Source organism: Bos indicus, chromosome 14, assembly GCF_029378745.1.
Source record: "Bos indicus isolate NIAB-ARS_2022 breed Sahiwal x Tharparkar chromosome 14, NIAB-ARS_B.indTharparkar_mat_pri_1.0, whole genome shotgun sequence".
Lineage (NCBI taxonomy): Eukaryota > Metazoa > Chordata > Mammalia > Artiodactyla > Bovidae > Bos > Bos indicus.
In genome coordinates this window covers 29,786,040-29,800,448 of record NC_091773.1, presented here as the reverse complement: position 1 = coordinate 29,800,448, position 14,409 = coordinate 29,786,040, and the positions used below count along the sequence as shown (strand labels likewise).

General features: G+C 43.5%; 1 protein-coding gene and 1 long non-coding RNA gene across 3 annotated transcripts in view; one reads left to right on the top strand and one right to left on the bottom strand.

Annotated features, from left to right (window-relative positions):
* LOC139186905 (uncharacterized) overlaps window positions 1-6,919 on the bottom strand; it is a 52,529-nt gene extending 45,610 nt beyond the window's left edge. Inside the window, exons 1-2 of one of the 2 annotated variants that reach the window (XR_011570585.1) lie at window positions 6,415-6,919; window positions 4,859-5,221 (exon numbers count right to left, since the gene is read on the bottom strand). This is a non-coding gene — a long non-coding RNA (uncharacterized lncRNA). Of the gene's footprint in view, window positions 1-4,858; window positions 5,222-6,414 lie in introns of those variants that run through there. The other variant, XR_011570586.1, reaches the window with a different exon arrangement.
* A 72-nt stretch (window positions 6,920-6,991) lies between these two features.
* Window positions 6,992-14,409, top strand: part of CYP7B1 (cytochrome P450 family 7 subfamily B member 1) — a 175,256-nt gene continuing 167,838 nt past the window's right edge. The window contains exon 1 of the mRNA XM_019973913.2: window positions 6,992-7,284. Within this exon, the coding sequence (XP_019829472.2) occupies window positions 7,160-7,284 (125 nt within the window). The 5' untranslated portion in view covers window positions 6,992-7,159. The remainder of the gene's footprint in view (window positions 7,285-14,409) is intronic.

Sequence of the window (14,409 nt, the reverse complement as noted above, 5' to 3'; positions counted from 1 at the left end):
CTGGTCCTGCTTCTGTTTTTGCATGTATTTTTCTCTCTCCATGTGATTCATAATTAGTATTTTCTGAAGACAGATGATTAGGCTAGTTGCTCTCTATTCTGAAAACATTTCCATATCTGGGTATCTCAAAATCTAAAGGCCACCCCATGACCTTTAGACCTAACTATTGATTCTGGTGTAATTAGCAGAGCCAATGTACATAAGACACTAACATTGGTAGCCAGTGTTTGAAGGAGAAATTTTTGGCTGATTTCTGAAGGGGATGTTGGGCAACTAGAATTTTACTGTTGCCTTATATGGATGCCTTATGATCTCCTGTGTTGAAATTAAGCTAGTTACCGGATGTAGCAAAACACACAAAGTTCAGTTCAGTTCAGTTTAGTCGCTCAGTCATGTCCGACTCTTTGCAACCCCATGAATTGCAGCATGCCGGGCCTCCCTGTCCATCACCAACTCCCAGAGTTCACTCAAACTCATGTCCATCGAGTCGGTGATGCCATCTAGCCATCTCATCCTCTGTCAGCCCCTTCTCCTCCTGCCCCCAATCTCTCCCAGCATCAGAATCTTTTCCAATGAGTCAACTCTTAGCATGAGGTGGCCAAAGTACTGGAGTTTCAGCTTTAGCATCATTCCTTCCAAAGAAATCCCAGGGCTGATCTCCTTCAGAATGGACTGGTTGGATCTCCTTGCAGTCCAAGGGACTCTCAAGAGTCTTCTCCAACACCACAGTTCAAAAGCATCAATTCTTCGGTGCTCAGCTTTCTTCACAGTCCAACTCTCACATCCATACATGACCACTGGAAAAACCATAGCCTTGACTAGACGGACCTTTGTTGGCAAAGTAATGTCTCTGCTTTTGAATATGCTATCTAGGTTGGTCATAACTTTTCTTCTAAGGAGTAAGCATCTTTTAATTTCATGGCTGCAATCACCATCTGCAGTGATTTTGGAGCCCCCCAAAATAAAGTCTGACACTGTTTCCACTGTTTCCCCATCTATTTGCCATGAAGTGATGGGACCAGATGCCATGATCTTAGTTTTCTGAATGTTGAGCTTTAAGCCAACTTTTTCACTCTCCACTTTCACTTTCATCAAGAGGCTTTTTAGTTCCTCTTCATTTTCTGCCATAAGGGTGATGTCATCTGCATATCTGAGGTTATTGATATTTCTCCTGGCAATCTTGATTCCAGCTTGTGCTGCCTCCAGCCCAGCGTTTCTCATGATGTACTCTGCATATGTTAAATAAGCAGGGTGACAATATGCAGCCTTGATGTACTCCTTTTCCTATTTGGAACCATTCTGTTGTTCCATGTCCAGTTCTAACTGTTGCTTCCTGACCTGCATACAGGTTTCTCAAGAAGCAGGTCAGGTGGGCTGGTACTCCCATCTCTTTCAGAATTTTCCACAGTTTATTGTGATCCACACAGTCAAAGGCTTTGGCATAGTCAATAAAGCAGAAATAGATGTTTTTCTGGAACTCTCTTCCTTTTCCCATGATCCAGCAGATGTTGGCAATTTGATCTCTGGTTCCTCTGTCTTTTCTAAAACCAGCTTGAACATCTGGAAGTTCACGGTTCACGTATTGCTGAAGCCTAGCTTGGAGAATTTTAAGCATTACTTTACTAGTGTGTGAGATGAGTGCAATGCATTCTTTGGCATTGCCTTTCTTTGGGATTGGAATGAAAACTGACCTTTTCCAGTCCTGTGGCCACTGCTGAGTTTTCCAAATTTGCTGGCATATTGAGTGCAGCACTTTCACAGCATCATCTTTCAGCATTTGAAATAGCTCAACTGGAATTCCATCATCTCCACTAGCTTTGTTCATAGTGAAGCTTTCTAAGGCCCACTTGACTTCACATTCCAGGATGTCTGGCTCTACACAAAGGATCCCATTAAATCTGAATTTCATATAAACAATAAAAAACACTGAATGTAATATTTGGGATATACTTATACATGCTCCAATGGCTGCCTGGCTTCCAGGCATAGTGTCTATATTCTAAATAGCAGAAAAGAGAATGGAAGTAAAGGGTTTGGCCATGCCTATTAAGGACACTTGTCTGAAGTAACACCTTAAACTTGGTATACTGGTGAGAATTCAGTCACAAGGTTATATCTAACTATTTATACAAGGAAGGCTGAGAAAGCAGTCTTTGTAATGGGCAGCCATGTGCTGAGTTAAAAATTGAGGACCCTTATGAGGAGGAGTGGGCAGACATGGTGGGTCAACTAGTCATCTCTGTCAGAGAAGTAATGGAAATCGAGGCATGCTTTGGAAGTAAAATAAATTGAACTGGATTGAATATAGTGATGTTGACACTGGGTTACAAAAGCAAAAGGGGAATCAAAGAGGTCTTTAGATTTTATTTCAACCAGGTTAGTTTACAGTATGTGTGTGCTAGTCACTCAGTCATGTCTGATTCTTTGCAACCCCATGGACTGTAGCCCGTCAGGTTCCTCTGTCCATGGGATTCTCCAGGCAAGAATACTAGAGCGGGTTGCCATTCCCTTCTCCAGGGGAGGTTCCTGATCCAGGGATCAAACCCAGGTCTCCTGCATTGCAGGCAGATTCTTTACTGTCTGAGTCACCAGAGAAGCCCCAGTTTACAGTATGGAGTCCCCTTTTAGCAAAAATGGCAAACCTAAGAGAAACACATATTCACAATGTATTAAGTGTGTACCATAAAGCAGTGGTCGTCAACCTTTTTGGCACGAGGGACTGGTTTCATGGAAGATAATTTTTCCATGGACCAGGAAGGGAGTGGGGATGGTTTGGGGATGATTCAAGCACATTACATTTATTGTGCACTTTATTTCTAATTTAATACTGTCACTGATCTAACAGGAGGTACCAGTCCAAGGCCTGGAGGTTGGGAACCCTTGCCATGAAGCATTCTAAGATACTATAGCAATATCACAGGGAGATGACCCAGTTGCCAGCCATATTCAGTGGGTCGACAGTGTAGTCTTCCTCCTTCCACCTACCTAAGACACTGTGATTAACTGCTAGCATTGTCTGTTATTAATGTTATAAAATAAAAAGTTTAGCATGGTGCCTGGCCCATGGTAAACATTCAATAAACTAATGTTGAACATTTTAACCTATCTTTTCAAACAGAAGAGTCATCCAGGAGTCAAACGAAAAACGGGAAGTATATAAGTTGAGGCTTCTTGTGAAAATTAGTGAGAGGGCTTTTCTTCAGTGGATACAGAAATGTGAGGCATTGATACCATCCTGTAAACTGACTCTGCGGGCCAAGTAGTGATGGAAACCTATTTGCTTTTTCTCAGAGGGGATAGGATAGCTGTTGGCTCACTGTATGCTGACTTCCTGGAAAACTTAATCTATGACAGGAGATAGGAGGGGCAGTAGAAGAACCCTGTAATAAAAGCACAAGAAAAAGAAGCTCAAAAAACATTAGAGTTCTCCTGCTTGCCCAGACATTCCCAGTTTTAAGGCCAAGCACAGCAACACATGTAATTCAGTTCTAGACCATAAACTAAGGGCCAGGCACATGCAAAGTCATTCCAACTATTGGGTTAGCCAAAAAGTTCATTTGTTTTTTTTCTGTAAGATGACTCTAGCAGTGTTTTGTTGTCTTTAACTTCATTAGAAACAATTTTGTTAGACAGTATTGTGACAATAATATCAGCCTGCATTAAAAATAAAGGGTGAATTTTTGTATAACCATTTTAATATTGAAGGTGGAAAAAAAAAGCAACATTGATATATTATGCTTTATTATTTGAAGAAGGGTATGGAGAAAGTGCAGGGACTGATCAAATGGGTCAAAAGTGGAGACTTCTTGCTGGGTGATGCTCCATGCTCCAGAAGACCAGTTGAAGTTGATAGTGATCAAATCAAGACATTAAGTGAGCACAATCAACCTTATGTCATGTGGGAAATAGATGACATACTCAAAATATCCAGATCAAGCACTGAAAATCATTTGCAACAGTTTCGTTAGGTTCATCACTTTGAATTTCTGTTCCAAAAAGTTCTTGATAGTATTTCTGCATGCAATTCTGTACTTACATGTAATGAAAACATGTTGTTTTTAAATCAAATTGTGACAGGGGATGAAAAGTGGATACTGTACAAAAATAAAGGACAGAAGAGATTGTGGGGCAAGTGAAATGAACCACCACCAACCACACCAAAGTTTGATCTCCATCCAAAGAAGGTGATATTATTGTGTATATAGGGGATTGGAAGGCAGTCTTCTAATATTCTGGAAAACCAAAGGCTTCACTGTGGCTCAGCTGGTAAAGAATCTGCCCGCAATGCAGGAGACCTGGGTTTGATCCCTGGGTTGGGAAGATCCTCTGGAGAAGGGAATGGCTACCCACTCCAGTATTCTGACCTGGAGAATTCCACGGTCTGTATGGTCCATAAGGTAGCAAAGAGTTGGACGTGACAGAGCAACTTTCACTTTCTTTCTGGAAAACCAAATGATTAATTCCAGCCAGTACTGATCCCAATTAGACCAAACTGAAAGTAGCATCGAAGAAAAGTGTCTGGAATTAACTGACAGAAAACACATAATCTTCCATCAGAATACCACAAGACCACGTGTGCTTCTTCGATGACCAGGCAAAAACTGTTAAAGCTTAGCTGGGAAGCTCTGATTCATCCAATGCATTCACCACACATGGTACCTTCAGTTTTACATTTATTTCAGTCTTTACAAAATTCTCTTAGTGGAAAAAAATTTCCATTCTCTGGAAGACTGTAAAAGGCACCTGGAATAGTTCTTTGCTCAAAAAGATAAAAGGTTTTGGGAAGATGGAATTACAAAGTTGCTGAAAAACGGCAGAAGGTAGTGGAACAAAACAGTGAATACACTGTTCAGTAAAGTTCTTGGCGAAAATGAAAAATGTTTATTTCATTTTTACATAAAAACTGAAGAAAACTTTTGGCCAACCCAATACATTATCTCAAGTCCAGGGTCGGGGACCAGGGCGGTAAGGGGCAGAGTGTAGGTGAAGACAAGGTTGTCTAAGAGCAGCTTCTCACCTTCTATAGCAGGTGAGACAGAACTAACTCGCCTTGGGAAAATGTGAAATGTGAAAATTCACGCGTGTGTATTTACTTTCCACACCAAACCTGGAACACAATTTTCAGCATTGTGTTAGAGAACATATAGGGTTTCCCTCGTGGCTCAGTGGTAAAGAATCTGCCTGACAATGCAGGAGACACAGGAAGACTCGGGTTTGATTCCTGGAATGAAAAGCAGAGAGTGTTAACAGTCTGGAAGACGGAAAGATTAATTATAAGACTTAGTAGTAATTTCTACCAGGAAGTGGTATTTGGGCTGGGTCTTGACAGGTAGGTATAATAGAATTTAGGGGAGAGAGGAAACTTTTTCAGGTTGCGAACGTCATAAACAAAGGTGTGAATGGACCGATTGTGAGGGACACAGTGGCTCAAGCGTTCCAGCATACGGACCTGTCCTAGCCACGGATGGAGGCAGATTGTGGAGAGCTTCTCATTTCAGGTCCAAGATTAATGACTTTATCACAAAAGCAACCAGTGAGAGTTTTGACCAGGATCAAAGCTGGATAAGTCTGTGTTGTAGGGATGTGGCAACTGGGAGACAGGCTGGAAAACTCAAAGGTCAGAGGTATGGAGACCAGTTTTGAGGCCACTGTAATAGTCTGGAGAACAGTGAAATAAAAATCTTACCTAAAGGAAAGAGCATATTGGCACTGGAATAGTCCTGGTTAGAATGGTTATTAATTACTTAACTGGGTGGCCAGAGGTAAGTTACTTCAGGTGAAAGTTAAAGTGTTAGTCACTCGTCACTCAGTCCTGTCCGACTCTTTGTGACCCCATGGACTGTAGGCCACCAGGATCCTCTGTGCATGGGATTCTCCTGGCAAAGATACCGGAGTGGGTCGCCATTTTCTTCTCCAGGGGATCTTCAGAACCCAGGGATCCGACTGGGGTCTCTGGTATTGCAGGCAGACTCTCTGCAGTTTGAGCCCCAGGGAAGCCCTTAACTTGAGCCTCATTATATTTTCTCTTGCATACCTGCTCAGTCACGTGAGAGTCTTTGCGACCCCATGGCCTATAGCCCACCAGGTTCCTCTGCTCATGGGATTCGCCAGGCAAGAATACTGGAGTGGGTTGCCATTTCCTACTCCAGGGGATCTTCCGGACACAGGGATAGAACCCAAGTCTCCTGAGGCTCCTGCATGGTCAGGCAGATTCTTTACCACTAAGCCACCTGGGAAGCCCTGTATGTTCTCTAACACACAAAAAGTACTGCTCCAAGTTTGGTGTGGAGGGTAAATACACATGTGTCAAGCAATGCGAATGATCATTACTAAGGAAAAGATCTTTTCAAAAGTTTCTCCCTTATCCTAAGGACAACTTGTGGGAGCTTATACCACTTCTGCTGTAGTTAGTACCTTAGCGTCCTTTTTTAACAGCTCCTTTCACGTGTCTTCTGTCTTCTGGCAGGCCTGCCCCATCAGGGCTTCTGGAGGGTCCCATCCGGGTCCCTGGCTTTCGGGCCCCTGGGACTGGCCTGGGTGCCCAGCAAGCGCGGGAGGGAGCCGAGGAGCGCGGCGTGGACCAGGCGGGCGGAGGGCAGCGCAGCCCGCAGGCACCCCGCCGGATGGACAGGGCGGGGAGGCGTGGGATTTCTATGTGGTCGCGGGGGCCCAAGCACAGCGGGCACAGTCCCAAATCTCCTTGAGGGCCAGTGCGGTCCCTCCGGCCGGGGGCGCGGGCTAAGGGATGCAGGACGCAACCGACTCACTTCCAGCTCAGAACTGAAATCCCCTTCTCTCCGGCCATTAGCGGCTCCAGCCGGGGAAATCCTAGCCCCTTCCCCCTCGTCTCGAGCCCTTTTTCCTTCCTACCCCCGGGCGGGGACAGAGGGGTGGGAGTGGGGGTGCGTGGGGGGAGCCGCGCCGCGTTCCAGAAGCGCCAAGCGGGAAGCGGTGGCCAAGGGGGCGGTGCGCGTTGGGGGGGGGGGGGGGGGGTGCCGGGGGAGGGGAGTCCGGGAACTTTGAGACTCGGCCCTCGGTGACATCCAGGCGGCGCCACGGCCTGGTCAGCCTCCTGGGCCCTTGCAGAGTCGCGGAGCCGCGCCGCTCGGAAAGAGACCCCGGCTACCCTGATCTGCGCGCAGTCGGGACAGCGGAAGACATGAGCGCGGGCATGGGCGGCTTCTGGCCGGAGCCGTGGCTGACGCGGTCGCTCGGCTACCCGGGCCTGGCCCTCGCCGCGGCCCTGCTGCTGCTGGTCTTGTGCCTGAATGCGCGGCGCACCAGGTAAGCGCCCCGACGACCCCGCGCCAGCCCGGGCCACGCATGCGTCCTGGGCCCAGACCGCCCTCCACCATCCCGGCGCGCGGGCTCACAACTTGGGGGCACGCCGGCGTCTCTGGGGGTCGGGTGTTAACACAAAGCTTCCCCTGCCTTTCTCTCAGGCACGCGCAGACCTTTTTACAGCGTGGGCACCGAATTCGAATTCGATTCGCTGCTCCAGGCTCGGTTGTAGTCAGCCCTGGGTTTGCGGTATTACACACTAGGTGTCACGCATGTTTCCAGACACGTTTTGGTGCCTTGCTGCAGTGAGTTGATGCTTTATGGCCTAGCCTGCGAGGTATCCCAGGAGGGGAATTCTGTTTCATTTCATTTTGTTAAAAGTGAAATGTTTTAGGAAAATCCCAGTGTATGGTATGAGCAGTACTCTGGCTGCCTCTCTGGGTCTCAGTTTACCACTGGCCGGCATCTGGAAAAAAAAAAAATAGTAACCCCTATTTTTGTGGGTACTCAGTGAGCTTGCAGGGGCTTCCCTGGTATCTCAGCTGGTAAGAAATCTACCTGCAGTGCAGGAGACTCGGGTTCGATTCCTGGTTGGGGAAGATCCCCAGGAGAAGGGATAGGCTACCCACTTTGGTTTCTTGGGCTTCCCTGGCGGCTCAGACTGTAAAGAATACGCCTGCGTTTGGGGAGACCTGGGTTCAATCCCTGGGTTGGGAATGGTCCCCTGAAGGAGGGCATAGCAACCCACTCCAGTATTCTTGCCTGGAGAATCCCATGGACAGAGGAACCTGGTGGTCTGCAGTACATGGGTCCCACAAAGAGTGTGCAGAGTCCCACACGACTGAACGACTAAGCACAGCAGTGAGCTTGTAGTGTGTATTTTATACACTTATTCTGTTATTTTTATTAGAAGAGAAAGAACAGCATATTAACAACAAAACCCAGAAGTGCGTCACTTGGTTATCTGATTTGAAAAGGGGAAGGAGAATGGAACATACAAGCACTCACTTTGAAATCTATTTTCTTGTTGCGTCACTTTTTCATACCACTAGGTTCTTTGTAGCTTTTTTTCCTCTCCCTTGTTTTTTGTCTGATCATCTGGGTGGATCTCGGTCAGGTGGGGAAGTTGGGGAGATCAATGATTTTGTTGGGGACATATTAGATCAGTAGAGAAGTCTGTTTCTGGTGCTTGGTAGCAAGGTCCAGGGAGGATATTTAATTATAAAAGTCACAAATATGAAAATGGAACATAAAGTCATGAGTAAGATTGGTCACCTTGTGGAAGAATGATGAAGAAGCAGGGGTCCCAGGGCATTCTTCTTATTGAAGAGCCAGGCAGAAGATCACCAAAGAAGACTGAGAAGGAGTGGCCAATGGCATGGGAAGAAAACCAAGTGAACGTGGCATCCTGGAAACGAGATAGAAAGATGTTTAAACAGGTAAGGGAGTTATCTGTGTCAGAAGCTGATGAGAAGTCTAGTTTGTTGAGGACAAAGGACCATCAGAGTTGATAAGACAGAGAATCCTCCTGCGATGTGGGAGACCTGGGTTTGATCCCTGTGTTGGGAAGATCCTGTTGAGGAGAGCATGGCAACTCACTCCAGTATTCTTGCCTGGAGAATCCCCATGGACAGAGGAGCTGGTGGACTACAGTCCATGGGGATTGTTGCAAAGAGTCGGACACAACTGAGCGACTAAGCACGGCACACAGCACAACACAGAACTGATGAGTGAAACTGAGAGTTGATGGACATCTAGCCTGTTTGAAGTGGATTTAAACACTGTCTGTCCTACAGTAGTAGCTCCTAAGGTTATATATTCAGGTGAGAGTGCAACATAATATTATGTTTCATATCTCTTGAGGCAATAATTCCAGTAATTTTATTTAAAGGAATTTCTCCTGGTGAAGTAATCATGAAGGTCCTTAAAGATTTAATTATCACAGTGCTCATTAGGGCTTCTTATAACAGTGAGGCATTAGAAAAAAACTGTTTTCCAAAAAATACTGTTTTAGTTAAAAAAATTATTGCATATTGGAGTCATAGAAACTTATGTAGCCATGATTAAGACATAGAAATCTACATTCAAGATACAGTAAGTGAACAAACTTACAAAACAGAGTATGTTCATGTACATGGTTCAATGACATCCAGCCAAAGACCACTGGGAACACATCTTTAGTGGAATGAGTTGAATTATTGCTTATCGCTATGAGAAAGAACACACACCATTCGTTCTGGCTAAGAGTGTTAGAAAGGACCTATTTATGGGATTTGGGTTGTGTTATGTGATTTTGGGGACAGTTCAAGGAAGCAAGGTTTTGCTCTGTTGGTAAGATACTCTCAGATGGTCGAGGCTAGTCTGTGATTGGACACCTTGATAAGTCTCCTTGATGAGGCAAAAGGAATGCATTAAGGCTGAATCAGTAATTAGTGAAAAAGCAACAGACACTAGAATTAGTAATGTTTGGGGGATATGTGGTCATTTTATTGATTTAGACAGTGATTTCTGTCAATATTTAGATGTGATTATGGATTGATCTCATTTTTGACTTTGTAATAGTCATGGAGTGGCTTTCTTTGATCACTTAATCAAATGTTTGAGTAGTAATGGCTTCATTTTTGCTCAGCAGAAGAGTGAAGTGCCATAGCTATTGTCAACTGAAGAGAAGTGCACAACCTAAAGTTATGAGTTATGTTGTATCTGGAACCTTTTGAAAACTATATAGCCCAACAGACAGCCTTTCACATAGCTCTAAGGAACTGTTCCGAAAAGGCAAGGGAGGAGTCAGACCACTGTTCCCGGTGGTCTTTGGCTGGACGTCATTGAACCATGTTTTTGCTGGGGGGAAAAAAATCCATGTACATCAAAGGGTTACTGCTAATCACAAAAAAATAGACATCTCAAGTTAATGATTTTAGTTCTTTTCTATGTATGGGAAGGGGCTTTCCAGGCAGCTCACTGGTAAAGAGTCTGCCTGCTAAACAGGAGACTCAGGTTTGATCTTTGGATGGGGAAGACCTCCTGGAGAAGGAAATGGCAACCAGTCCAGTATTCTTGCCTGGGAAATCTCAGACAGAGGAGCTTGGCAGGCTATAGTCCATGGGGTCACAAAAGAGTTGGATACCACTGAAGTGACTGAGCATGCACGTACAAACATTCTTTTATAAGACTCTGTGGGCATGTATTTAGTTATTTCTTGGGTTAAAATCCTGAAACCTTTGAGAAGATCGATGGGTCATGGGGTAAAGACTTATAACTATCTTGGAAAATGCCACTTTTCCAAAGTATACTGTTTGTAACACTTCCACCAGTACATACTATACAAGAGTTCCAGTTGCTCTATATCTTCACTTGTATCAGATGTGGCCGGTGTGTTGGTTTATAAACCCAGCTTTCTAGATTCTGAATGTTTATCTTCCCTTGAAGAGTGTTGAATTTTGTTTTAGAGTGCAGATGTATTTCTCTTGAACTTGGGGAAGCTTAGCTTTATTTTTTTATAAAGTCTATGAAAAGCTCCATATACTGGGAAATCCACTTCCAATGGGATTGCCAGGGAAATCCAATGGACAGAGGAGCCTGGTGGGCTACAGTCCATGGGGTCGCAAAGAGTCGGACATGACTGAGTGACTAACACACACATGGAAATCTCAGGGTATTTTCTAAGCATCTTTTCTTTGATAGGATTCAAACCCTAAACTCTTGTCTCCCCAGCAGTGGCCAGCACCTGAAATCTCGGCTCAGTTCTTTGAATCTTCCAACTGATTCCTTCCAAAGGGCTCTTTGAAATCTCCTCCACAGATCCATACTTCTGAGTTTGGCCAACAATTTGAGGGGTGATTATATGCATATTTTTCTAGGTTTCTCTTCTGGATTTACACCCACTTCCAACCCCAAGCTCTGACACCTCGATCAGTAATATTGTAGCATTTTGCTTGAGTTTCAGCTGCCTCTCCCTCTTGCAGATGTATCAGAGGAAATGCTGTGTACCCTGGACCTAATTCATTATGAGTCTGTTCTTTAAGGGGTCACTTCCCTTCAGCGTCTTCCTTCTTTTGCTTGTTCATTAGCGCATTTAAAACATTTTTTTTTTGTTTGTTTGTTTTGTATTTTATTATCTGTGAAAATGTTAGGTTATTTTAAGCTACTTCACCATTCTTGCTGTGTCTGACTCTTTGTGACCCACCGGGCTTCTCTCTGTCCATGGAATTTCCCAGACAAGAATACTGGAGAGGGTTGCCATTCCTTCTTCAGTGGATCTTCCTGATCCAGGGATTGAACTCATATCTCCTGCATTGGCAGGCAGGTTCTTTACCACTGAGCCACCTAAGAAGTCCTACTTCATCATTAACAAGAACCTAAACCCAGATTTCTAACACTGCTTATATCTAGGTGATTTCTTTTTGTGGGATGATTTTTTATCTCCTATTTTATGCGTATATTTTCAAATTGTCAAAATACATATGCCTTTCTTTCATAATACAAAATAAGCAATACATTTAAATAAAACTTTGAAAAATTATTTTAAAATGTTTTTAATCATTTTTTCTTTTTCAAAGAACCAGCATTCTGGATCAGTGGTAGTGGTAGGATTCTAACTTAGAAGATATGATTTGAGTGGTGCTAGGAAATCCAGTTCATTTCCAGAACATCATTAATAATATGTGATATGTGTTTTTGTCCAATAATTAGCTACATTTTTAAAAAAATCACTGTCTACTAATAACAGACTTAAATACAGATACTTTCCAATGTATTTTAGAAGACAACATCATATAAATTCAGAGTCTGTGTAGCAAGACAGAGTTGAAAACAAACACATCTCTGTTGTTCTTTCTCTACTTCCCCATCCCCTGTAAAAAGGACAAAAATCAGTCCTACCAAAAAATATAAAATAAATATAAAATTGTTAAATTGTTGTAAATGAGATAAAAGTGGCATTAAATATCATGTTTCCTGAAGAGGACACATAAAACCGTATTAAAAGCTTTATAATCAATAGGGGAAAGTGTTTATAGAAAACGTCTTGGGGAGAGGGCAGTAACAGATTTTTAAAATATTTATTTATCTGATTACGCCAGGTCTTAGTTGCAACATGCAGGATCTTTACATGTGTAACACAGATTTTTTAATCTTACAGTTCGGAATATGAGAAGTCTGAAAATGGGTGTTACTGACCAGTCAAGGTGTTGGTAGGCCGAATTCCTTATGGTGGATCGACAAGAGAATCCATCTCCTTCCTTCTTCTAGCTTCTATAGGCCACCAGAACTCAAATCTCTTTTTTACTATTCTGACACTCCTTTCTTCTGAGAACCTTTGTGACTATATTGAACCACCCAGGATAATCTTCCCATCTGAAAGTCCTTAATTCAGTTACATGGGCAAAGTCCTTTTTGCCATGTTAGATAACATACTGAGGTTAGGGATTAAGGATTAAGACATGGACATCTTTGGTTTTAGGAATTAACACATGGACATCTTTGGGGGACGCTATTTTTCCTATCACAGTGCTCCCTCTGACCTCCAGAGATCTATGCCCATTTTACATGCAAAATATAACCACCCTATCACAACATCCATAAAATTCTCTACCAATTACAGCATCAAATCAAAGCTCAAAATCTCATCTAAATTTCATCAGCTTAGAAGTCCCAAGTTTCATTATTTCAATCATCTAAATCAGGTGTGGGCCTCTGGGTATGATCTGTGCTAGGACAAAAATTCCCAAGAACCTTGTGGGTCTCCCATGTATGTCGTAGCGATTTACTCCATCAGACAAGAGGCTTTTCCACAGATATTCTCTGGGTAACCCCGTTTATATTCCTGGCTTCTTCTGAGATGCCTGAGGGCAAACATGAGTCACGTTCCTAACATTTTCGATGACTGACTAATTATATATGAATGAACGTGTATGACTGAACATGTCAACCTTTGACTCTTCCCCTGTGTTCGTGCTAAGTCGCTTCAGTTGTGTTTGATTATCTGTGACCCTACGGACTGTAGCCCACCAGGCTTCTCTGTCCATGGGATTCTCCAGGCAAAAATACTGGAGTGAGTTACTGAGCCCTTCTCCAGGGGATCTTCCCGACCCAGGGATGGAACCCACATCTCCTGCGTGCAGGGAAGCCCTGATTCTTCCCAGGCACTAGCAAAAATTGTCCAGCCACATCCTTGACTTTCCCTTCGGAGCACTCTTTCCTGTCAGTGAATCTTCTAGTTTTAGGGTCTCTTGCAATCTGGATTAGGCTGAGAATTTTCCCCAAATTAATTCCTATGTCCTTTGTACAATGCTTAACAGTTTTCCCTTAATCTGTATCTTTCCTCTCACACTTTCATATAAGCAGCAAGAAGAGACCAGTCTGTCCTTTCAACACTTTGCTTAAAAATCTCCCCAGCTAAATAGCCAAATTCACTGTTTACGAAATCTACTTTCCACATAACTGCAAGACATGCTGTGACTAAACTTTGTGTAGCTATATGATTAAGATCCATTTTCTCCCGTTTCCAGTAACAGGTTCCTCATTTCACCTGAGCCCTAGCAGCAGTGCCCTTGATGTTTGTATTTCTACTTACAGTTTATTTGGGACAAAGTAAGTGTTCTCTAAGATAATTGTATCAATATATATTCTTTCTGAGTTCTCACTAGTGGAATTGTTGATAATCATATTTCTCCTTGCCATCTATTCAAGGCGATCAATTTTTTTTAGAGGAACAAATTATTGATACTTCATTTTAAAACTACTTTATTTATTTATTTATTCACTTATTTTGGCTGCACCACTGAGCATGTGGGATCTTAGTTCCCCTAGCAGGGCTGGAACCCATGCCACCCTGCAGTGGAGACTTGGAGTCTTAACCACTGAACCACCAGCAAAGTCCAATCTATGTTTTTCCTATCATCCTCCTCAAAATTCTTCTTAGCTTCTGCCCATTGCCCAATTCCAAAGCCACTTCTGTGTTTTTACAGCGGCACATCACTTCCAGATGTAGTGATGTTAAACAACACAGAGGGACTCTCTCTTAGTCCTAGAGGTCAGAGTCCTACTGGGCTGATATCAAGGAGTCAGCAGGGTGAGACCTTTTGGAGGGTCTAGGGGAGAACGCTAGATTCTGAGAACACAACTGAA